This window comes from Lissotriton helveticus, chromosome 3_1, assembly GCF_964261635.1.
Source record: "Lissotriton helveticus chromosome 3_1, aLisHel1.1, whole genome shotgun sequence".
In the NCBI taxonomy this organism is placed as follows: domain Eukaryota; kingdom Metazoa; phylum Chordata; class Amphibia; order Caudata; family Salamandridae; genus Lissotriton; species Lissotriton helveticus.
In genome coordinates, this window is record NC_136061.1 from 856,405,795 (window position 1) to 856,430,906 (window position 25,112).

Here is a 25,112-nt window from a genome sequence, read left to right on the forward strand (position 1 = left end):
ACTTCCGTGTTTTTTCTTAATGATGTTATGGCAAGTTTTTCCGCTCTACTGGTATTATATTTGACAAATTTCTTTTCATCCAAGATTTTCTTCACGTCACGTAGGACTAGACTTTCATAGGCCAGGATGCGCTGGGTCATGGCATAAGTAGGGGGTACAAAGGTCGATGGTACCCTCAAATTTGTGGTTGACAAAGGCTGTTGGAAAGGTTTATCCTTAAAGAAATACCTGAGTCGTATTTTTCTGAAAAACTTATGGACTTCGACTACAGTGTTAAAGGCATTAGGAGTGGCTGTGGGGACAAAAGATAAGCCACGGCTAAGTACTTTGATTTCATCTTCCTTCAAGGTGTATTTGGAGATATTTATCACAGGGGAGGTGGTTCCTACCATCTGTAGTTCTTTCTGCGTGTTGATCTTTCTCCGTGCTCCTCCTGTGGGAAGTTCACCTGTTTCGTGCCTCTCCCTCTCCCGGAGTCCCACTCTTCCCTCACATTCGGTTGGCCCCTGCCAGTGCCCCTGTTCCAGTTGTTGCCTCTGCCACAAGGGGGTCTCCATCCTCCCTGTCCTAAAAAAGGCCCCGCTGGGGCCCGCTTGTTCTGAATCCTCGCCGGAGCTGTATGACGAATCCCTGGGAGACGAAATTTCACGACTTTCTCTGATTCCTCATACAGCTCCGGCGAGGATTCAGAACAAGCGGGCCCCAGCGGGGCATACGGATATCAAGACTCCTACGGACTACCATATCAACCTAATCCTTTTTTAGGACAGGGAGGATGGAGACCCCCTCGTGGCAGAGGCAACAACTGGCACAGGGGCACTGGCACGGGCCAGCCGAATGTGAGGGAAGAGTGGGACTCCGGGAGAGGGAGAGGCACGAAACAGGTGAACTTCCCACAGGAGGAGCATGGAGAAAGATCAACCCGCAGAAAGAACTACAGATGGTAGGAACCACCTCCCCTGTGATAAATATCTCCAAATACACCTTGAAGGAAGATGAAATCAAAGTACTTAGCCGTGGCTTATCTTTTGTCCCCACAGCAACTCCTAATGCCTTTAACACTGTAGTCGAACTCCATAAGTTTTTCAGAAAAACACGACTCAGGTATTTCTTTAAGGATAAACCTTTCCAACAGCCTTTGTCAACCACAAATTTGAGGGTACCATCGACCTTTGTACCCCCTACTTATGCCATGACCCAGCGCATCCTGGCCTATGAAAGTCTAGTCCTACGTGACGTGAAGAAAATCTTGGATGAAAAGAAATTTGTCAAATATAATACCAGTAGAGCGGAAAAACTTGCCCTAACATCATTAAGAAAAAACACGGAAGTGGTTATGAAACCCGCGGACAAGGGCGGTGCCATTGTCGTCCAGGATTTGGACAACTACACGAAAGAGATTATGAGGCAGCTGGGTGATGGGATCAGCTACAAAAAGTTGGGCGGTGACCCCTCTAGAGACTTAGCAGCTGAGATTCTTAAAGTCACAAAGGAGGGCATGGAACAAGGCTTTCTGTCTGAACAGGAGTTTCAGTACTTAAACCAAAAAAAAACACGGATTCCAACGATTTACACCTTACCGAAAGTACATAAGGATCTTCACAAGCCCCCAGGACGACCAATAGTATCTGGCTGTGGTTCAATATTGGAACCCTTATGTAGGTACATAGATTTTTTTCTGAAACCCTTGGCTGAAGAGACTGCAACATACCTTCGAGATACAACACACACCATTAATATGATAGACGGACGTCCATATGACTCACAACAAGAATTATTGGCGACATGTGACATTGTGTCACTTTACACAAGCATACCCCAAGAAGAAGCTTTGGTGGTGGTGACACGTGCACTGGACAAGTGTGAGGCACCCTTTCGGGTCCCCACATCTTTCATCATCTTACTGCTTAAAATTGCTATGATGCAGAATTTTTTCATTTTCCAGAATTGTTTCTACCTTCAGATCAAGGGTGTGGTGATGGGGGCGGCATTTGCCCCAGACCTGGCCATAATCTTTATGTCCATGTATGAAGATACGTTCGTACTCAATGATGTCAATCCATTTAGATCAAACATACACATGTGGATGAGGTATATCGATGATATCCTTTTAATCTGGCCAGGAACTGAAAATGAAATCACCGATTTTTTTACATGGCTCAATGGTAGGTCACCAGATATTCAATTCACTATTCAATTTGATAAAAAATCTATCGATTTTTTGGACCTTACAATTTTTGAAGAGGATGCGATCCTTCACACAACTCTGTTCAGGAAGCCGGCAGAGAGGAACTCCCTACTCTTATATTCTAGTCACCACCCGAGAGGCCTTAGGGACAATCTGCCTTTCGGCCAATTTCTACGAATCCGCCGCAATTGTAGCAAAAAAGAGGACTATATGGAGCAGTCTGAAATACTTATGGACCGACTAATAGAACGTGGCTACCCAAAACGTCTGACCAAGAAAGCCAGAAAGAGGGCTTGGTTTAATCCCCGAGAAGTTTTACTGCAACCCAATGAGCAATCTAGCAGTAACGAACAACGCCTCATCTGCGTAACCACTTTTTCAACTCAAAGTAATGTGATAAAAAAAACTATTAACAAATATTGGAATTTGATATCCGATGACCTGGAAACCAACTGCTTACCTCTTTATTCCTTTAAAAAGGCAAAGAACATCCGGGACCATGTGGTGTGCTCATTTCTTAAAACGAAAAATGAACCGTCTATCACCTCGATGTGGAATCTCCCACCCATTGTGGGCCACTACCGATGTGGTTCTTGCAAGGCCTGTCCATCGACGATTCAAACCAATGAGTTTGTCCATAAGCAACATCGTGTTCCACTTAAATCACACACAAATTGTAATTCCAACAATGTGGTGTACTGTATAACGTGTCCCTGTGATTTAATCTACGTCGGACAGACACAACAACGTGCAAAAGTGCGATTCCTACAACACTGTAGCCGCATAAGGTGTAAGGTCCAAGGAGCGCCCCTTGTAGATCATTGTAACAAAAAGAATCATTCCCCTGAAAGCCTTGAGTGGATTGTATTAGAACAGGTCAAACTGGGTCCTAGGGGTGGGAACATAGAACCTATCCTGAATGTCAGGGAGATCAAATGGATTCAATTGTTTGATTCTGTACACAACGGCTTAAATGAATCTGAGAACAGTTTTGCTCAGCTGTCAATTCTCTGAGTTTCCGATACTCTATATGTTGGATTTCAGTCCCTCATGATGGTGTGCGTTTAACCACCATGTGGTAGGTTCACGCAATTCATGGCGACATGTCTGAACAGAAAATCATTTTTTGCCATTGTTATGCGGTATAACCACTGTGGTGTATTTTCAAGTATGTGAGAAATGAATCTCCTGGTTTCATTTTTTTAAAAATCAGTTATTGCTAATTTGACATGCGCCTTGACCGCCTTGTTCGGTAGGTTCGCGCATAAAATGACCATATTTATGTGATGAAGGCCCGGGGTCGACAAACTACCTCTGATCACCTGGTGTGGAATTTTCATTATTATTTATGTACTTATCCAACCTCACATGATGTAAAAGGACAAATGAATCCATTTTGAGAAATTGAGCCGCTGGATATTTCAATTGAACACTCTATCCTGTAATGCTATGGGTCACCTAGCAACCACCGTCAAGTAGTCTTTCTTCGCTTTAAGCCACTGAGCTTTGAATGTTCTGTCTTTTTCATCATTAATCATAATTTTGTTATTTGGTACGTTTCCAACCCAACATCATGCAGAGGCCCTATGCAACCCTTTTTTGAGAAATTAAGCCGCTGAATATTGCAATCGAACACTTTATCTTGTAAGGCTATGGGTTTCCTAGCAACCACCGTCACGTAGTCCTTTTTCACTTTTAGCCACCGAGGTTTGAATGCTCTCCCCCTCACTCTCGGCAGCACTTCCTGGTTACAGGAGACGCGCACAGACGCCGCCCTGAACCCACCGAGAAACACCAATCCTGATACAATCGGGTAAGTTGTATTAGACGCTGGGTGCGGACTCTCCTGAGACTGAATACCGCATATGTATCAATAGTAGTGACCGGCCTTTGATTCTTAATCTTACAGATATTGACAGCGGCTCTTTCCGTTTGGAGCCTTGAATGCTCACGCCCCCTTCCCATTGACCGAGTCCAGGATGGACGAACGCCCTGATTCTTCAGAATAATCCTGTTATCTTGAATGATCGGGTAAGCCTCCGAAACGCTGTATGTTCAACATGTTTAGGAGCGTTATTTACCTATTGTGTCCAAATAAATGACTGGCCCCCATTTTTCCATTTTACAGATACGGACAGCTGATTGATCAATTTCAATCAATCCTCCAATTTTACAGGTAAATCTGTTTACCGGTCACTATTTTTACTTATTGAATATTATTCGTGGTGTTTCCTCAAACCTATGGGAATGAATTTCATAAGACTCTCTTAATCATATAGATTGTCTACGGACCACGTTTGGCCGCACTTGATACCTTCTGCCCCGCCGATACAACAGGTAATTAGATGAATGCAGTTTTTCTGAGCACAGTATGTGGCTCACCCTCAGTATATATTCCTCAGTTCTCCTATTTAGTATTACTAGTAATATAATTTAATGCAACAAGCGGTTTTCCGCTATGTTTTTACGGGACTCTATTGAGACCGTTTTGAATAATTAGTTTCTATTTTCAATTTAGGAATCAGCCCCCGTCCTACCCCTTCCCACACGTCCTGACGAAGACCCGCGCAGTAAGGATCTACTATCCTACAACTTCTGGGTCGAAACGTAGACTGCTATCTACATTATCAATTCCTAACAAAAGCATGATTGATACAGCGTTTTAGGAATTTGTTTGCTATGAAAATGTTGTGATTTGTGCTTATTTTTTGTGTGGCTCCCAGGGGACCATTTAGCACTTATTTACTGTATTCATGAATTTATATGTATGATTAGTAATTAGTGATTTACAACTATCGCAAACCTTTTTCATGCACCCCCTTCCCCCTCCCTCTGTGGGCGTATTGAATTTTGTAATACAGATGTTTTGATACATATCATTTAACCATTGAAGGGTAACGAAAGTGCAGTGAAAATAAAAACACTGTACCTACTTATTAATGTTTCTATCCATTTTGTCTAAATATTGGTAAATTTCATAAATAATCGTGTGTCCAGTCTGGGACCCCTATGCTTATGACGATTACTCACCCAGGTCCCATTGACTATATGGGTCAAACCCAATTATTTATAACGTGCTTATGTGAGTAGGCATTTCCTACTCAGTTTCGGATTACCAAATAGGCAATGTAGTCACCGGCCTATGGGCCCCACTACTGCCCATCGACCTCACCTCAGCTTCTCAGAAGTTCACAAAGATCATGTTGGTGCTCACAGCCTAGACCAGGGATACATGTGTTCCATTGATGATTGGCTCCTGAAGTCAAACTCGTCTCATCTAGTCTCAGGCTACCTGCAAGCAAAGTGTTGTTGCTGTCCACCCTGCAGTTCCCGATCAATAAGCCAAAGTTCTGGCTTGAGCCTAGGATTTATAGGGGAGATCCTGGGTATGGTGGCTTTGAAGGCCTTCCAACCTTTGCAATAAGTCCAGGACATTCAAGCTATGATCCAGATTTTATGGGAGTGAGCATAGTTCTGGCCTTGCTGGTCCTGAGGCATCTTTGGCTCTTGGTCATGTGCAGCCTGCTGGTGCCGCATGTAGGCCCAGCAGAGAAGCTTTTGCCAGTACGGGGTGACAACATCTGCATTTTGGAAAAGGCATTCTTTGATTTGTTATGATTGGTGGCAGACACCCAACAGGTGTGTACCATTCTCTTTTATGCAGCCAGAGCTAACAGTGGTGATAGATGTGCCACCTAAGGACTGAGGGGGGACTACTGGACTATGTGGAGGCCAAGGGTACCTGTTTACCAATGACGTGGAGCCATCAAATCAACTGAATCTAACTGTCCCTCAAGGCTTTTGTTCCTTCCATCCAGTGCAGGCCAGCCCATGTCCTGATGGACGGTGTGACTGACATGGTACTACAGCTGGCAGGGTGGAGCGGGAGCCAGTGTTCTTTGTTTAGAGACTCTGAAGCTATGGCAGTTACTGTAATCCCACCTGATTTTCCTGATGGTCAATCACCTGGCAGGTTCTCGCAACATCAGGGTGGACAAACGAAGTTGACATCATCTTGCTGATCATGAGTGATATCTTCATCCGAAGGTGGCACAAGCCATCTTCACCAAGCAAGGTGCGGCCTCTGTGGATCTGTTTGCTCCCTCTGAGAAACTGAAAACCCAGCCATTTGCATGCTGGAGTTTCCACATTGAGAATTCCTCCTAGTAGACACAGCCCATGTTCAGTGAGGCTCGGGCCTCATTTATGCCTTTCCTCCTCTGCCATTGATCACTTTGGTCCTGAAGAAAGTCAGGTGGGACCAGGTCCAACGTATCCTAATAGCCCCAGATGGTGTTTGGAGGATCTGGTACTCAATTCTCCTGAATGTCATCATATACCCTCTGCTTCGATTGCCTCTTCAGGAGGAGCTGCTGTTCCACCAACAGGACAGAGACCTGCATCTGAACATCTTCGATATACACCTCCATGCATGGAAATTGAGTGAAATCAACTGAGAGGTGTTGATCTTCTGTCGGAGGTCAAGGAAATGATTTTATCTTCACCCTGCCTATCCACAAAATACTTATTGCATCAGTTAGCTACATGCATTATCATTTAAGCCTGAATGTGTGACCTTTTTTCCTAACAAACTGGTGCTTTGGACATAGCCATCATACTCCCACTTTTCTCCTTCGAAGCCCACTGAAGATCCAACTGCTACACTTTTTGGATCGTAAGTGAGCTCTTGCTTTCTATATTAATCGTATTAAGGAGAATTGAGAGAGCAATCAAGGTGGATCTTCCTTTGCATCAAAATGTGTTCACACCCTTGCCAAAAAGTATCCTCCTGGGGCATTTCGGCTCATTCCACCTGGGCAAAGGCAGCTGCTAAGACTCTGGCCCGGAATTTTCCAGTTTTAGACATTTGCCAAGCCCCCGCATTGGCATGCATCCATACTTCATCCAGGCTCTACTGGATTTACTCTCTGGTCCTTGTGGAGGGTTGTTTAGTCTGTTAGGTTTTGCTGGACTTCCTGATGCAAAGTACATTTCTTTAAGCCTCCTTCTTGAGGTGATATGCCTTGCTATTGAGTCCAGTGGCGGGCAACATAGATAAAGAATGGTGGGCGGGTGGAGAGGTTGCGGGTCGGGTGCACAGCGTGGGTTGATAATAAAAAAAATGACCGACCTGGTGCTGCTGGCCTCCTCGTGCTCCTCTGCTTCCAGTTCCTGGCCCCAGCCATCCCTGGGACAGTATCACGGATCCCCCCATCCAATCACAGCCTGCTCTCAATCATGAAAGCCGTGTGAGGATTTGCCTGAGCGGGCTGGATTAACGCTCGCTTGGGCACAGGGAGTCGGTACTGTTTCTCCAACCCGAGTGTGCAATACAGCTGGGTTGGAGAAACCTAAATGCTCATGTCAGTTTAGCTGAATTAAGACGGCCGGCCGGCCAAACTGACGTGCACTTAAAAGTGCACTTACTACTTTTCCTCCCTACTCCCATGCCCCGGCCCAGCCCTGTCTCTCCCTGCACATGCTGGCTCGCTCAGTCAGCAGCTGAAAAATAAAACGATAATAAAATATAATTTTATTTTACAGCTGCTGGCTCTGAGCTAGTAGGGCAACGCTTGGCCTCCATTGCGTAGGAGCCGCCGCTGATTATAAGCTGCAGTTATGCTCTTTCTGGTAGATACTGTAACCGCAGATTTATACCATGTTTGGTCGAGTGGATTTTTCTGAGTGTTCTATCAACACTCTATTGCTCAAGCCTGAACTGAGCGTGCGAGCGAGTGTCGGAAATTTGGGGAGAGGCAGAGTCGGCACCTACACCTGCTGCCGCAGTACCTCCGCACCTGCTCCCATGGCACCATTGGCGTCCGCAGGGGGGGCAAGGAGGGGCGCTTGCCCCCCCTGGAGCGCCTCTCCTTGCCCCTCCCTGCGCAAGCCCATCTGTACAAATGCATCCAGGAGTGAGGCCTGACGCCGGGGCTTTTAGGCATTGCAGGGAACAGAGCTGTTCCCCTGCAAAAGGCCTTAGCTCCCTGATGGGGCGCCTCGCACTCCTCTGAGCACAAGAGCAGCCCCATCCCGCCCATTGTCATTCTGTGTGGGGCTGATTGCCACATACAGAATGACAATGGGTCAGTCTGGGCTGGTACAGCATGTGGTGGCCTCATCCAACCTCGGTCCAGGGCAGGGCATTCTGTCACATGAAAGTGCAAAAACGCCCATGCTGCTGCTAGGTGAGAATCCAGTTAGCCAAAGGAAGGCGGTGAAAGAAGTTGAAAGGAAAGAATAGTTTTAGTATAGCAACCATGGTTGCTGCTTTTTTATTTTATTGAACTAACAACCATTGACAAAGCCAATAGTTCTGGCTTGTTGTAGATGTAACGTTACTTGTATTATATATCTGGATGCAATGACAGAAGCAACAAAAATACCAGTCGTGCGGCACATTATATTAAGCACAGAATTTTAGCTTATGTGTTTTAAGGCACGCATTTAGTTACATCAAACACCCTTTTGAAGCGGCCGCCTAGTTTTCTCATCCCACTTAAAGCTCTGGAAACAACACCATGTCACAGTCGCCCCACGTCAAGGCCCTGCGCATCATGCATGACTCATGCCTTCCACTTTTTCAGATTGCCTATGTGCAGGGGCATAGTGAACCCTGCTCCACCCCACCCCTTGCTGTAGGAACTACAGCGAGGGTGGAGTTCTTGATGGGTCTCATAATTAATGTGAAAGGGTGAGTGAGTAAGTAAGTGAAAGGATGTGTGGATGGATGGATGGCTGGATAGATGAGTGAAATGATGGATGGATGGATGGATGGATGGATGAGTGAAAGAGTGGATGACGGGCGAGTGAATGGGTGGATGGATGAGTGAAATGATGGATGGATTGATGAATTGATAAGTGAAAAGGTGAATGGATGGACGGATGAGTGAAAGGGTGGATGTAAGGCTGGATGAGTGAGTGAAAGGGCGGGTAGATGGACAAAAGAATTGATAGATGAGTGAAGGACCCCCTGCAGTACTAATACGGCTCGCGGCCCCCGCTTCATGGGAGCCGCACGTAGCCGTTTCTGGAAGTGCTGAGTGTCTTTTTTGCATGCTTGGAACATCTTTGGCCGCTTTTCATTTACCTGCTGACCTGGGCTTCATGAGAAAGTGACTCTGTCTCCCCATTGCTTGACTCACGGACCGGGGCTAATTAGTCTACACCACCAGGAGGCCGCGGGACTGCGAGAACCAGTAGGCAGTGCGCGACATTGGGCGCAGCTGGTCCTCTTCCCGCCTACCATCGACCCCTTGCAGTACTAATACGGCTCGCGGCCCCCGCTCCTCGGGAGCCGCTCGTAGCCGTTTCTGGAAGTGCCGAGTGTCTTTTTTGCGTGCTTGGAACATCTTTGGCCGCGTTTGATTTACCTGCTGACCTGGGCTTCATGAGAAAGTGACTCTGTCTCCCCATTGCTTGACTCACGAACCAGGGCTAATTAGTCTACACCACCGGGAGGCCGCGGGACTGCAAGGACCAGTAGGCAGTGCGCGACATTGGGCGCAGCTGGTCCTCTTCCCGCCTACCATCGACCCCCTGCAGTACTAATACGGCTCGCGGCCCCCGCTCCTCGGGAGCCGCTCGTAGCCGTTTCTGGAAGTGCCGAGTGTCTTTTTTGCATGCTTGGAACATCTTTGGCCGCTTTTCATTTACCTGCTGACCTGGGCTTCATGAGAAAGTGACTCTGTCTCCCCATTGCTTGACTCACGGACCGGGGCTAATTAGTCTACACCACCGGGAGACCGCGGGACTGCGAGGACCAGTATGCAGTGCGCGACATTGGGCGCAGCTGGTCCTCTTCCCGCCTACCATCGCCTCCCCTCCCTCTATTTAGTTACGCCCAGACACGCGTCTTGCGGGACGCGCGTGGGCCCGTCTGAGGCCGTCCGAGGTCGATTGAGGACGGGCCGGGCTACCCCCCTTGGTTCTGGGGACGTGTGGAAGTTTGTTGTTGCCGGCCAGAGTACGGCAGGTTATTTTAACTTATTTTTTTGTCCTGTGCTCTTGGAGTCTGTTTTTCCACTGGGGCTGTGTTCCAAACGCTTTATTCTATGGCTCTTCATTCAGGGAGGGGTAGAAAGATGACCCTCTCCACCACCGGGGGGGCGGCCACTGGCACTCTTGACCAATTTATTACTAGAGCAACAGCGGTCTTAGAAAAAGAAATCGCATTTACCGAGAAGCGTTTGTCCCTGGATCTTATTACAGGGAAACGCTCATCGTTAGGCCCGATTGGGTCTGTATTGACCCCTGAACCCCTGGTACCAAGTGTGCAACTAGCCGCACAGAGCCCGAACTCTAGCATTCTGTTGCTGGGGTCTGGTAACTCCGTGGATTGTTCACCTACGAGCCTATCAGGAGGGTCCTCGATTTCAAGTAGCCCGCAGCTTAGGGTTCCCAATCCACTACTGACCCCGAATACCACTCCCAAACCTAATAATTCAGAACCTGCGAGGAGAAAAAATATTAAGGATAACATCGTTTTAGGTAAGAGGAAAAGAGGGGGTGGTCTGCAGAAGGGCGGCTTAGCAAAAAATTCAAAATTAATTGGGTCTAAGCAGGCCCCACCTGATCCCCCACCGTCTCCTGGAGAGTCTATAGTTCCCTTGGTTATTAACCAACAGTTGGACCGAGACAGTAGTAATGAGGGGTTGCTAGATAAAATCGAAATACTAGTTAAATCATTGATGCTACCCCTCTTGGAGAGATCGAGATTGATGAATAGTAAACTTGACCAACTCGAAAAGCTAGTGCTAGCGAATACCAATGCGCTAGAAACTTTAGTGAAGGGTTTGAAGCGCCCATGTGCTGATGCTTCTGTTTCCATTAATACTGGGGTTGCCAACAGTGATAGGGTAGCTCAGAAAGTGGTTAATGCCAAGACCGCCAGTCAGAAGCTTATGCCCTGTGCTCCTAAGTACCCAGCAGGAAGAAATCCTCTATGCCCTCCTAGGGTACAGGGATCGGGAACAACTGAGGTGTCAAGGCAACAGCTGGCACAACCTGTTCAGCCAGAGTGGAGTCAGCCCAATGGGTCCTTATCACAGGGTGGTGCTAACAGATTCCAAAGATTGCCTTGTATTAATCTCCCCTGTGAATCTGTTCCATATACGGTTGTTCTGGCGGGAGTTCCTGGGATTGGTATGGAGAAACCAGAATCGTACATGGAGTTAAAAAATAAAGTTATGCATTGGTTGAATACAAATAGATCTCTTCCCCCCTCTTCCAAAGCGGAAATTTTGAATGTGAGAAGGGTGAGTTGGGTGGGTCATAGAGCAAAAGACATAGTGGGTGACTGTGTTATCATTAATTTTAGAGACCCGTGGGTGGTAGAATACATCTGTAATGAGCCCAGGACTAGTGGAGAGGGCGCTATCCAACCCCTGTGTCTTAATTACTTTTATAGTAATATGAATCTTGGCCCAATCCATCGCCCCAAACATACGTTTAGGAGGAGACCTCCGGGCCCTAGTGTGTTTCTCAGGGATGAGTACCATTGCCCCCTGTTCAATAGGTACGAGCCACTAATGGGTCTGGAAGGGGTTGACTGACTCGCGAGCATCTCTCATGATAGCACTGGGTTGCAGGGTATAGGTGGGGAGATTAAGGTAAGCCCCCCTAGCCAAGCAGTTGAAAATATAGTGGGGGATAATGGGTGCGGTTTAGCTGGTTGTGCTCCCCCTAGAATGGATTCAACATCGTATGGGGGGGATTGACCCAGGGATTGCTAAGGGTGGCCGGGTTGTAGACTTTGGAATGGCTGGGTCATCTGCAGTAGATATTGCAGATAGAAGGTTGCTGATAGAGGATGGGAGCCCACTTGGGCCTAATGAGTTGGCATTAGAACAGCGCAACCTCAGTAATCGGGGTAACCTGCTGAAAATAGTCTTGTGGAATATCGCAGGGCTAAGGAATAAACTCGATATAGCTGAATGGTCCATTTTCGTGGAGGAACAGGATATTCTGATCTTTCAGGAAAGTTGGGCCGTTGACCGTATTCATCGCCTTGGATACCTGAACTTTTATAAACCTGCCACGAGAAATATAAGAGGTCGATCATCGGTGGTTTAACCATCTGGGTCAGGCAGTCACTCGGTTACAGGGTGTCCGAAGTAATAGTGGTTAATCCAGATATACTCGTGATTAAGCTGATCAGTCCAAATCAACTGGTGACTATGATTATTAATATCTATGCCAGGGGTCAGGTAGTTGGGAGGAGCTCAGGCATAACTAATGAGCTGGATCTCATTTTCAACTCTGCCGGGGCGGATGGTATGGTGATTGTGGCAGGCGATCTGAACTGCACTTTCAAACCCATAGGTCTTGAGGGGGATGACATTTTTGCAGTAGAAGACGCCCAATGGGACATATGTTATGTTATGTTATGTTATGTTATGTTATTTATTGTTTTGTATAGCGCAACGGTTACTCAAAAAGAGTATCCCGGCGCTTTAGGTAAGGGGGAGTAATGCAGAAAAACATAACACAGTTTAAAAGAAGTGCGCAACACACAGACAATAAAAAAAAACTACCTGGAGGACTACTGAGAGAACAGCCAGGTTTTGAGCCCTTTCCTAAACTCAAGAAGAGTAGTAGCCCCCCGAAGTGGGAGCGGCAACGAATTCCACATCTGTGGGGCCAATAGACTAAAGGAGCGGCCACCCAGGCGGGCCCTCTTAACACGAGGGACCGCCGCCAAGAGTAGAGATTCAGACCTCAGCGACCGAGCCGGATGGTAAAAGGCCAGTCTCTTTTGGAGATACTTTGCCCCCACCGCGTGGAGCGCCTTATAGGCCAAAGTCATAGCCTTGAAGGCAATCCGTTTGCGGATGGGTAGCCAATGCAGCGTCAGCAGTAGCCCAGAGACGCTGGTACGTCTATTAAGACCAAAAATGGCCCTGGCCGCCGCATTCTGCGCAACTTGAAGCCGCTGTAGCAGGTACTCTGGAAGGCCCAGGTAAAGAATGTTGGCATAATCCAACCTGGAGCCTATCAGAGCCTGCACAGTCAGCCTCCTATGCTCCTCTGACAGAAGAGGCAGAAACCTCCGCAACATTTTTAATAGGCCGAAGCAGGTGCCGGTCACCCCAAGAATCTGGGCTTTCATCGTCAACCCCTTATCCATCTTAACCCCCAAGTTTTTAGCCATAGGGGAAGAGCCGGATGGTGGGAACATGTCGACGGGCCACCAGGCCTGCCAGCTGGGCTCTGAATCGCACCCGAAAAAGAGTACCTCAGATTTATCGGAATTGCACTTGAGGCTGTTCAGTTGGAACCATGTGAACACCGCCCCAAGGCAATTCCGGATACTCTCCCCGTCAAAGTCAGCCCCCTTCTCGCAAGAGAAAAGGAGCTGGGTGTCGTCGGCATACGACACGATCCGGGCACCAAATGACTCCGCCACCGCCGCCAAAGGGGTCATAAAGATGTTAAAAAGGGTCGGGCTCAATATAGAGCCCTGAGGGACCCCGACTCCCAATGGCGGCATCACGGCGGAGTCAGGTGATGTCCAGACCGTCTGCCGGCGGCCGGCTAAGAAAGACGAAAACCATCTGAGCACCGTCCCCCGGAGACCAATCTCAAAGAGTCTTGCGAGAAGGCCATCATGGGGGATGGTGTCAAAAGCCGCCGACAGATCCAACAACACCAGCATGACCTTGCCCCCGGTATCCAACACCCCTTTGATGGTTTCAGAAACCTCAAGGAGCGCGGTCTCGGTGCTACGATTAGAGCGAAAGCCTGACTGGGAGTCATGCAGAATCTCGTGGGACTCCAAAAACATACCCAAACTCAAACTAAACCCCATAAAAAAGTGGACAGAGGAGGCCCTCCAGTGGTTGGGTCTGTGTCTTGAGTGGGGCCTAAGAGCTGTCAATGGCCGTTCTAGTTCCGACAAAGTTGGTCAGGTGACATTTGACGTAACCTGAAGTCAGATATCACAGAACCGACAGTTATAGCGGTAGCAAAGTTTTTAGGCTGGGCGTGGTCTGTTAGGGCAAAGCACCTTAGCAGCAATGGCTAACTGTGGTTATTTGTCTTATGATATTAGTAAAACGTCTTTAAATTTAGCTACGACGTTTGGCTTATCAACCAATCATTGTATTGTCACTGTTGTAGGTTGTATGGATATAAATTGTATTATGGAATTTAATTTATTTTTATGTCTAGTATTTAAAGTAATTTATGTATAATAGGTCGAGTATGGTTTTAACGTTGTCTTTTATGATGAAATATATCGAAATAAAGACGTATGAACTGAACTGAGTGAAGGAGTGAAAGGGTGGATGGATGAGTGAAAGGATGGATGAATGATAGGTACAATGGATGGATTCATGAGTGGATGAGTAGATGGATGGGTGGGTGGATGGAAGGAGGGATGGCTAAGTGAAAAGGGAATTTAAAGAGGAAGGGGGATGGGTAAATGGATGACTGAACGGGTGAATGGCTGGATGAATGAGTTAATGGATGGATGTGTGGAAGAGTGGATGGATGAGTGTACAGATGGATGGAAATAAACATGATGGATAGGTTTGTAAATGGATGAATATTGACATGGATGGGCACACAGATGGAAGGACAGAATGAATCGTGAAAGACTGAATGATGGATGAAAGTATGATTACACATTGTAAGCCCCATTATCTTAAGCACCATTTTCTATATATTGACTTTCCCATTTATATGAGTGATTGTCTCTATATAATATGTGTGTGTTATAACACACTCCAAAACTCTGCCCCACATATTTGGGATGAGTAGCACTATAGAAGAAATTAAATACACATGAGAGAGGGTCTATGTGAAGATGAGGGGCGCCATTGGAGGGTGGTATCAAGGCCAGACTGGCCGGAACAGGCATTAGGTGTTTTCTCTGGGAGCTGGAAAGGTGGGGGCGGTTTTGTTACCATAAAAAGACCTGCACATTTGCTTAAAGCTGCACGTATACTGACAAACCATGAAGTGCACAATTGTCTCAACCTAATATAAACTTATTTTCACTTGTACATTAGTGGTTGTCTATTTACTTACTTATATACTATTGTGCAACCTTCTCTGATGTGTCAAAATTCAGGACCTCTTGTCCTGAATTTTGACCTCTTGTCTTGAATTTTTGTCCTGAATTTTGACCCTTTGTCTTGAATTTTTACACTCACTCTCCTGAATTTGCACCCATGCCAGTTGGTCACCCTAGACATCACGGCAACCCCTCCAGGTGCCGGTGGTTGGGGGGGGGGCGGTGATCGTTGGCGTTCAGATGGAAGCACGGGGCTACCAATGGAAGAGGCGACAAGTGCAGGCGCCCTGCAACCCACTCATCACCATCACATGAAGGAAGAAAAGAACCCGATCAGCTCGTCGACCCAACTTCCTGAAAAAAACTTTCAGGCGCCATGGAAAGGCAGCAGCATTTGCTGTCTGCGAGTCTGTCAAATTAGATTTGTACAATAAACCCATTTGTAAAGAAAACTGCCTTAAATGTCTGCCCCATCACGGTCACCACTCAGTGTCTTCAATCCCTTGTTCACCCCTCTTTTAAACCTCACGTCAACTCGTTTCCCTCAAATTTCGGGAGGGGGGGGGGCTAATTCATCCAGCCAAAGCCATGTGCAGAGTGGAGATGCAGGGGCTCTAAGAAGGGGTGAAAACACAACAAAGTCTCATTACCAAGTAAATGGTCTTTTAAAGACCTGTGTGAAGTACTCGGGTGCGGCTGTGTGTGTGTGGTGTGCCGGGAAGCTGTCTCAGCCGGGCAACCACATTCTTATAACATTCACACCCCTCAGAATGACAAATCACCACTTCTAGCTGCCTGGTCATTGGGTGGGAGTGGGAAGATGTGCACAGCAGGGGGAAAGGGATGGCCATTGCAGGTGACGTTTTTCTTTTGTATAGGAATTTCTGCTGGCATCATAGCCCAGGGTTTGCTGTCTGTGCACTTTTATAGATGTGTATCCATACAAGTGCACAGACAGCAAACCCTGGGCTATGACGCCAGCAGGAATGACTTTACAAAGGAAAAGCGTCACCTGCACTGCCATCCCTTCCACCCTGCTGTCTGTGCACTTGTATGGAATACACATCCATGGCGCTGCTCACCAGATAAATGGTGAACAGAGCCATGGATCTGTCTCTTTTTGCATCCAAGGGCACAGACGAAGAAGCAGAGGAGGCCCAGGCAAGGAGAATCCAGAAGACATTTGACCCACACCTATCTAGAAAGTGAGACCTTCGGGAGAGGCTGGATGCCAGGACGACAGTGCTGCTGATCAGCCCGACTCCATCGAATAGTATCAGAAGAGCAGGCAGCAATTTTTAAGTAGGTTCCCGTAACTTTAAAGCATTCTACAGCATCACCAGAATTACCTACTGGCTGCATATCTATTTTACAGTGTTTTAGACTTACATGCATGGAAACCTCAAGGAGGACAGTCCCCTCCGAATTTGCAAATGTAGTGTAAGCTTGTAGGGGTAGATTTACAAGCCCCTTGGGACACTTTTGCGTCACTTTTCCCATGTTAAAAGTGATGCAAAAGTGGCGCAGGGGCTTGTAAATCTGCCCCATAGCGATCAGCTTTTGGCATGCCAGTGGGGTAATTTTAGGGTTTAGGGTGGGTATGGGTTTTTGGGTGGCAGGGATAATTTTAGGGTTCAAGGTGGGTATGAGTTTTGTGGTGCCAGGGGTAATTTTAGGGTTCAGGGCGGGTATGGGTTTTGAGGTGCTATGGGAAATGTTAGGGTTCAGGGTGGATATGGGTTTTGGGGTGCCAAGGGTAATTTTAGGGTTCAGGGTGGCTATGGGTTTTGGGGTACCAGGCGGATAATTTTAGGGTTCAGGGTGGGTATGGGTTTTGGTTGCAAGGGGGGGACATTTTAGTGTTCAGGGTGGGTATGGGTTTTGGAGTACCAGGGGGATAATTTTAGGGGTCAGGGTGGGTATGGGTTATGGGTTTTGGGGTGCCAGGGGGCTAATTTTAGGGATTAGGGAATGCATAAGTTTTAAAGGGCCAAGGGGGTAATATTAGTGTTCATATGTGTGCCCTAATTGTTGTACAGTTTCAAATGCAGAAGTCACCACTTTTTTTTTCTTAGCTTGGCCTGAGCATTACCCGATCCTGATTGTCTGGCATTTTAGCCCCGCCCCTATTGATTAACATTAGCCATGCCCCTCCATTTGCCAGGTTAGCCCCCGCCCCTGGAAAAATTTCTGCGGATGCCCATGCCTCCGCATACACCGCAGGCGGTAGAGCAGCGGGAGCGGGAGAAAGGCTGCAGTAGCCCCCCGACCATCGTAGCCGCCGTACTCCTGTGGATCTACTTCCTGTAGCCTGTTCCGGTTGTGTTAATTGCACCGGCTGGGGCTCATGGTGGACTGGTGCCAGGAGCGGGGGGCGGCAGGCTAAACAAACCAGCCTCATTCCAGGAATCCCTCACCTGCAGCAACATTAACATTAACATTAAGCAGCCAGCACTTTTGTGGTGGGGATTCCTGTGTTGGCTTTGGCGAAAAGTCTCTAGCTGGCTCAATGGTCTGTCCAAGGATTAAGGAATAACGACTAGCGGCGGTGCGTCCATTGGGGCGTTCGGGCGTTGCCCCGCCAACCAATGCGCACCGCCATCTAAAACGTCACCGACCGCACCAGATGTAGCTTATAGGGGAGAAAGGGGCTGGGGCTGTACTTGATCAGGTTGTTGTGAGCGTGCGCGCATGTTTGCTTTGGGCTGGTCATTTTTCTGACCAGCCCGAACATGCGCAGTAGCCTCCCCCTTGGGAGACCGAGGGTTGCCTCATGCCGCAGCCTCCGGTCTCCGAATGGGGCAGGGAGTTACGCTGCTCCACAGCCAATCCTGCGCTGATAAGCAACGGAGACCGCTTTTTTGCGGTTGCCAAGGGGATTGCAGAGAATTGTTATGATACAACAGCACCAGCATTGGGGTCACTCTCGAGCAAACCACCAAATACCGTGTAAGTAAGTATTCCAACAATCTTTGTCACAAACCAGACTCACCCGTCACCCGCCTATGTGCAGACTCCTGTTATCAAAATAACAAGATGTTGCGTGTGCACACTTTTGGAAGTGCACAGACCGTCACGCATATGCTTTATTTCACACTTTAACCTTTTCTATGTGGCTAAGTAAAACCATCTAATGTTCTGCTGCTTTGTATTGTGTTTTGCAGCAGTGTTCTTTGGTATCACATTTCTTCGTTTCTGTACGACTCTTGCTTGGTGCTTTGTTATTGTGGCCCATGAGTGGTGGACCCTAGGTGTATGATTGTTGCAGGTTACACAAGTTTGGAGAGTCTTTCCCCCAGTGGTGTGCTTTTGCGCTGCTGATGCTGGTTCTCCCTCTCTTCATTGCGCATGCGACACTACCCCTTATCACGGAGGTTGGCACCAGGGGGATGCTTCCGGACTGAGCACTGCCTGTCAGCTCCTCGCCGAGGGGCCTGGAGATGTTGAACTGCAGTGCCTTTCTGTTTCTGTGTGCGGTACGGCAGGTTGCAGAGCAAGATTGTGGCGTCCCCTGGGCGACGGTGCACCTGTGGATGTGGTGCCCAGAAAATGTATTGATGTCTGGTCTACCCTGCGTGGCCGAGCTTCTTGCGTTCTCTGCTTGGCAAGTGCAGTGGCAAGAAGTGGGGGACCCCGTGGGCGGTGTGGCACCTGCAGAAGTGATGTCCATTTGTATTTGTGCAGTGGATGGGTGGATGCATGAATGAATGATGGATGCAGGATGGGTGGATGGATGGGTGGATGCATGAATGATGGATGCAGGATGGATGCAGGATGGATGGATGGATGGATGGGTGGATGCATGAATGGATGCAGGATGGATGATGGGTGAATGGATGGGTGGATGGATGGGTGGATGCATGGATGAATGATGGATGCAGGATGGATGCATGAATGAATGATGGATGCAGGATGGATGGGTGGATGAATGATGGATGCAGGATGGATGGGTGGATGCATGAATGAATGATGGATGATGGATGCAGGATGGATGGGTGGATGCATGAATGAATGAATGATGGATGCAGGATGGATGCAGAATTGGTGGATGGATGGGTGGATGCATGAATGAATGATGGATGCAGGATGGATGGGTGGGTGGATGCATGAATGAATGATGGATGCAGGATGGATGCAGGATGGATGGATGGGTGGATGCATGAATGGATGCAGGATGGATGATGGGTGGATGGATGGATGGGTGGATGCATGAATGAATGATGGATGCAGGATGGATGGGTGGATGGATGGGTGGATGGATGGGTGGATGCATGAATGAATGATGGATGCAGGATGGATGGGTGGATGGATGGATGGGTGGATGGATGGATGGATGGGTGGATGCATGAATGAATGATGGATGATGGATGCAGGATGGATGGATGGGTGGATGCATGAATGAATGATGGATGCAGGATGGATGCAGAATTGGTGGATGGATGGGTGGATGCATGAATGAATGATGGATGCAGGATGGATGGGTGGGTGGATGCATGAATGAATGATGGATGCAGGATGGATGCAGAATGGATGGGTGGATGGATGGATGGGTGGATGCATGAATGAATGATGTATGGATGTAGGATGGGTGGGTGGGTGGATGGATGGATGGGTGGATGCATGAATGATGTATGGATGGATGCAAGGTGGTTCGGGCTCGCTCGCTGCGGTGCAATATGTAAATTAGTTTACGCGTCACCACTTTTAAATGTCACCAGCCGCCCCTGCTAAGGAAGTGTCTAATCCACCCAGGTCTGCAGGGCAACACCATGCGATGACTCTTTCCTGTAATCAGGACAACATACCAAGGGAAACAAGAACTCCAATTGAAATGACTGTCAAAAAGAGTTACCATTGTTGATCGCGTTCACCTGAGAGAAGGAGGAGGAGTCTGCTCGCAGCCCGCGGTCTGCAGTCCGAGCGGAGCGAAGCGGCGTGAAGTTGTGACCGGAGCCGGGTTGAGCGAGAAAAGTGAGTAAAGTGAGCTGTGGCAAACATAATGTTTTACCAGTAGAAGGAGCGGAGCGGAGTTGCGTTGCGAGAGGTGCCGGAGTCCGAGCCTGGTTGTCGTGTCGAGCGGGTAAAGTGAGTTGGAATCGGTGAGATGCTTCTGCTCCCCCCGCCCCCCACACTCACCTGGGTGGATTTGCGCTAGCCTGGCAAGAGGGGTTTGCCCGCCACCATTGCCAGTCTAAAAAAATTAGAATACAGTACCAAACAGCACCAATTGGCATTAACGGTCGTCAGTGAGTGGGGGCAGCTTATTAACGAGTGCAGCCACGGTAGTTGGTGGCCGCGAAGTGACCCCGGGAGACGGCAGAGGCGGCCCGACTAGGTTCGGGTGTATAGCCTGCAGCCCCGACACGGTCCTCGCTCATCACCCCATCATTTCCTTCCACTTCCTTCCTTCCTTCTACTTCCAGCCTGGCAGGTCGGTGGCGACGGTGGTAGTGAGGCTTTGAGCAAGTACAGAATTATAGGTTATCAAAGCACGGAAGATGGAGGAAGGTGAAGTACTTTGAGACCACAGCGAAAGGCCAAAAGCAGCAAACCGCTGAGGCCACCGGTACAGTTACAATTGCCCTTGGCACCAAACCTGCCCAGCCTGGAAGTAGAAACGGGGCAGAGGCAGGAGGACAGAAGGGGCGCTCCCATGGCAGTTAATATTAAGAACAGGCTCACCAAAAACTAGGGGTTTTATGAGGAAACACGATCAGCAATTCGCCTAAATTCCACAGCGGAAAACCCACGAATACCCTGAGAAAGTGCCTATGTAAAAGGAAAAATAGTGGGCAGTCAAAATACGCCAAGTGTCCCACCAACTTTCACCTCTGCTGAAATTTTGCAGAGAGCCCAGACTATAAAGAGGAACAGTGAGCAGCTTATCAGGAAGTCAAGCCTAGTAGCAACAGTATGAAATCAGGAAAAATCCATCAGGCACCCCCGAGCAAATCTAGGAAGAGCGCACCCACAAAAGATTCAACTCTCATCACAAATAAAAAGAAAGAGGAATCCATTTGGCAAAAAGAGAGGCTGGTCACCAGAACCAGCTCTTTTCAAATTTGGGGGGGAAAAACGGAAAACAGAAATTTTACTTTCTAAAGGATCCAATGGCTGCAATTTACACCTCCCCAGATGAAGTTTCTGGCCTGCCAAGTCCTATAATCCCCCAAAAATTGGGAGAAGCAAGGCCTCTATCCTCAAAACCGCAATTAAAACCATCTCAATTAAGTGGAAGCTCCCCACAAAATAGAAAATCCGGCCAGGAAACAAGCGTATGGGTGACTGATCATGAAGAGGAACCTATTAAAAGAGGGTTGATAAAAACAACAGCACATGTTCACTTGCCCAAGGCTTCGTCAGAATTAAGTGAGGACAGGGAAAGTAGAAAGAATCAAGATAAAAAAGGAGGCTCTGGTAAAACTGGTACCCAAGACATAATATAAATAGATGAATGGATCAGTTCTTTCTCCATATCAAATGACGCAGACCTCATCCAAGCTTTGGAAATAAATACACAAACAGTAGAGGATACTTATACAAACAAACAAGGGAAAATCCCAGCTGTCGGCTCGCCCCCGGAATGGAAGGTCGGGGAAGAAGGGGTGCTGCCTCCACACCTATAAAACACTCTGCCAGCCTGGATCCGCAGGAGGGACAAATTACGACAGAAACGTTCAACCTCCAGAAAGTCGAAAGCCACCATCACCCCCAATTAGGATCTCGTCAGTTAGTGGAATAGAAGCACATTCAGTGATTTAAAAAAAAAAAAAAATTTTTGTGGAAAACATTTTTTATTAAGAAAAACAAACATCAGCATTAGCATGGCAGTATCGAGAAAGCAATATGATAGGCATCAGTGGTACAATAGGTGATATCACAAAATACAATCATACATGATGGAAGGTCTAGGGTGACGGGGGGGGCATGCAGTGTAGGGGCCAAGGGAGGCTGACATATTTCCCCACAATAGGAGTTCAATGGGCCCCACACAATAGACCATTTTTTGGGACATCCACATGCTACATACAGTCTTTTCTCTAAACATTGCCCAGTCCAAGTCTTTTTCCCAATCATGTACCGTAGGCGGGACCTGAGGCCCCTCCGCTGGGCGATATTCCTCTTGGCCAGCATCAGCCCCAGTGTTACCCACTGCTTCAGGCAAACATTCAAATCAGTCGGTTCCCAGATGTTGAGGAGACACCGAAGGGCCTCCACACGTAGCTGCACCAACAAGACAGTATTGATGATGTCGTGGATGTAGCGCCAGTAGGGCTGAATCTGTGCACATTCCCAAACTATGTGAAAGAAGGTCCCGAGCTGGCCACATCCCAGCCTGCAGGCAGCCTCCTCAATCCTTCCCATTAGTACCAGTTGGGGCCCGTTACATAGATACGGTGGAGAAGTTTTAGTAGGACCAGGTGAAGGTGGGCTGGTATTGCTATGACTCTGGGAGAGGAGACTGCTTCCTGCCATTCCTCATCATCCATTTCTATGCCATCCCTAGTCCACTTCTCTCAGAGGGCCACGAGAGGATCCAAGAGATTGTTAACCACTTTTTTATATACCAGGGAAATAGTGCTGTCAGGGAGATGACCATCCAACACTCTATCCTCCAGTGGGGATGATTCCGGCAGTGCGGTCCCGGGCTGTAAGTGTGTGTGAAGTGCGTGTCGAACCTGTGTGTATCGTAAGCGCTCTGATTCAGCCATGTTATATTGTTGCTGCAGTGCTGCAAATGACTTAATATCACATTTGTCCCACAAATCCCTTATACATGCAATACCTATGAGATCCCATTTGTCGAATCCCTTACTCCTCCACAGGTCACCTAGTTGCTCGGAATCCCATAATGGCGTTGCGAGCGTTAGTTTTTGTCTCAAGCCCAGGCGAGTGGTAGCTGCATGCCAGATGTGTACTGCGTGCTTAGTGGGGCCCATAAGGGGATAGCGCCGGGGCCTAGAATAAATGGCAATGCTGAAGGTTAAGGTTCTTCCGGGGACGAACCACCTATCCATGTTATATCCCGGGTCGGAAGGCTGGGCATAGGTGCAGTGGTTAATGGGGGACAGGTGGGATGCCCAGTAATACAATTTGATATCCGGGAGGCTGATGCCTCCGTCATACCAATTCAGAGAAAGTTTGCCGAGAGCAATGCGAGGCTTACTGTTCCATAGTAGGTCCTGTTGGAGACTTTCGACCTCTCGGAAATATGACGTGGGCATCGGATCCATAGAATTCTGAAGGGCGTACAGGAACCGGGGTAGGGACATCATTTTAAAAAGGGCAACCTTACCTAGCAGGGAAAGGGGAAGTGACTTCCACCTGGCGATATCCTTGGGCAGGTGGATTAGCGGGGGCTGGAGGTTACGGGAATAGTGAAGAGAAGGATCCAAAGAAAGGGAGATTCCCAAATATGTAAACCCTTCGGCACAGGTTTGTAGTGGGCGCCCGCGCAGCGGGATCGGAGGCTCGCCCGCACTACGAACAGGAGGGATTTGCTCCAGTTTATGGAATAACCGGAGTATCGTCCAAAGATTGTGAAGATATCCAAAACCACTATCAAGGATCTCCTAGGAGAGGACAAATACAGAAGGATATCGTCCGCGTAAAGGGAAATCCGGTCTTCCCAGTCTGAAGACCAGCACATACCCCTGATCAGTAGATCTTGACGTATCCAAGCTGTCAGCGGGTCCAACGCCAGGGCAAACAGCAATGGGGACAGTGGGCAGCCTTGGCGGGTCCCTCTGAGCAGCCTGAATGCGGCCATGAACCACCACTTGGGCCATAGGTTGGGAATATAGTAACTGCACCCATTGAATGAACTTGGGACCAAACCCCAGCTTCTCCAAAACCGCCCATAGGTACGGCCATTCGATGGTGTCAAAGGCCATGGCTGTGTCCAAAGAAATTATAACCGATATAGAAGATGCCCTGCCCAAGACCCCATGGACCCTGTGTAGGTTCAGTGATGAGTTACAGTGCGGTATGAAACCGTATTGGTCCGGGTGGTTCAAAGTCCCGATCACTTTCAAGAGGCGAGTAGCGAGGAGCTTAGCCAGGATCTTGGGCTCCGCATTTAACAGGGATATCGGTCGGTAAGAACCACATTCGTACATGGCTCTCGGGTATGGGGCCAATTTGTATGGTTTCAGCTTGCACAATTCAATTGGTAGCCCGGTTGGGCCAGCGGCTTTACCCGGCTTGAGTGACCGTATTGCGAACGCTATTTCATCTTTGGACATGACGCTGTCCATGAGGTCGTGGTCGACCTCCGACAGTTTGGGTAGAGCAATGTCGGTAAGCATCTGGCGGAAATAGTCTATAGGGTATAGGGATACCGAGGTGTAGACAGCCCTAAAGTGGCCCGCAAAACAGTCCACAATAGCTTGCGGATCTGACAGGGAGTTGCCCTCTTGCCCTCGGAGTGCAGGTACTAGTCTGCTTGCCCACTCTTTCTTATCCAACCAGGCCAGGAGTTTCCCGGCATTGTCGCCCACGTCTTACAGTCGTCCCTGAACCGCTCTACCCATGGCCTTTGCTTGGTCTGTCGCTAGTGCCCTGTAATCCTGTTTGAGCTTGAGAAGGTGGAGCTTATCGGGCGTGACATCATTTCTAAATCTGCTTCCAGTTTCCCTAACTCTGCCTCCAGTGCCACCAACTCTTTGTGTTGTTCCTTCTTTTCCCCCAGAAATTAAGGAAAGGGCCTGGCCCCGTATCACTGTCTTAAACATTTCCCATAGCACTTGGGGGGATTCCACCGAGCCATCATTTTCACTGAAATAACTGTCAATGGCCTTAAGGAGTTCTCGCCGAATATGGGGATCACGCAGATACCATGGATTAATAGGGGCCACCCGTCCCACCTGTTGGTGACCGAACGTCAACTGAAGCCACATCGGTGAG

The 25,112-nt window shown here is 48.2% G+C and overlaps 1 protein-coding gene across 1 annotated transcript in view; it reads left to right on the forward strand.

The window, feature by feature from the left end:
- The first annotated feature begins 20,064 nt into the window (after positions 1 to 20,064).
- The window catches only part of SH3D21 (SH3 domain containing 21), a 286,954-nt gene continuing 281,906 nt past the window's right edge, over positions 20,065 to 25,112 (forward strand). Inside the window, exon 1 of the mRNA XM_078681198.1 lies at positions 20,065 to 20,177. Coding sequence (XP_078537324.1) covers position 20,177 — 1 coding nt within the window. The 5' untranslated portion in view covers positions 20,065 to 20,176. The remainder of the gene's footprint in view (positions 20,178 to 25,112) is intronic.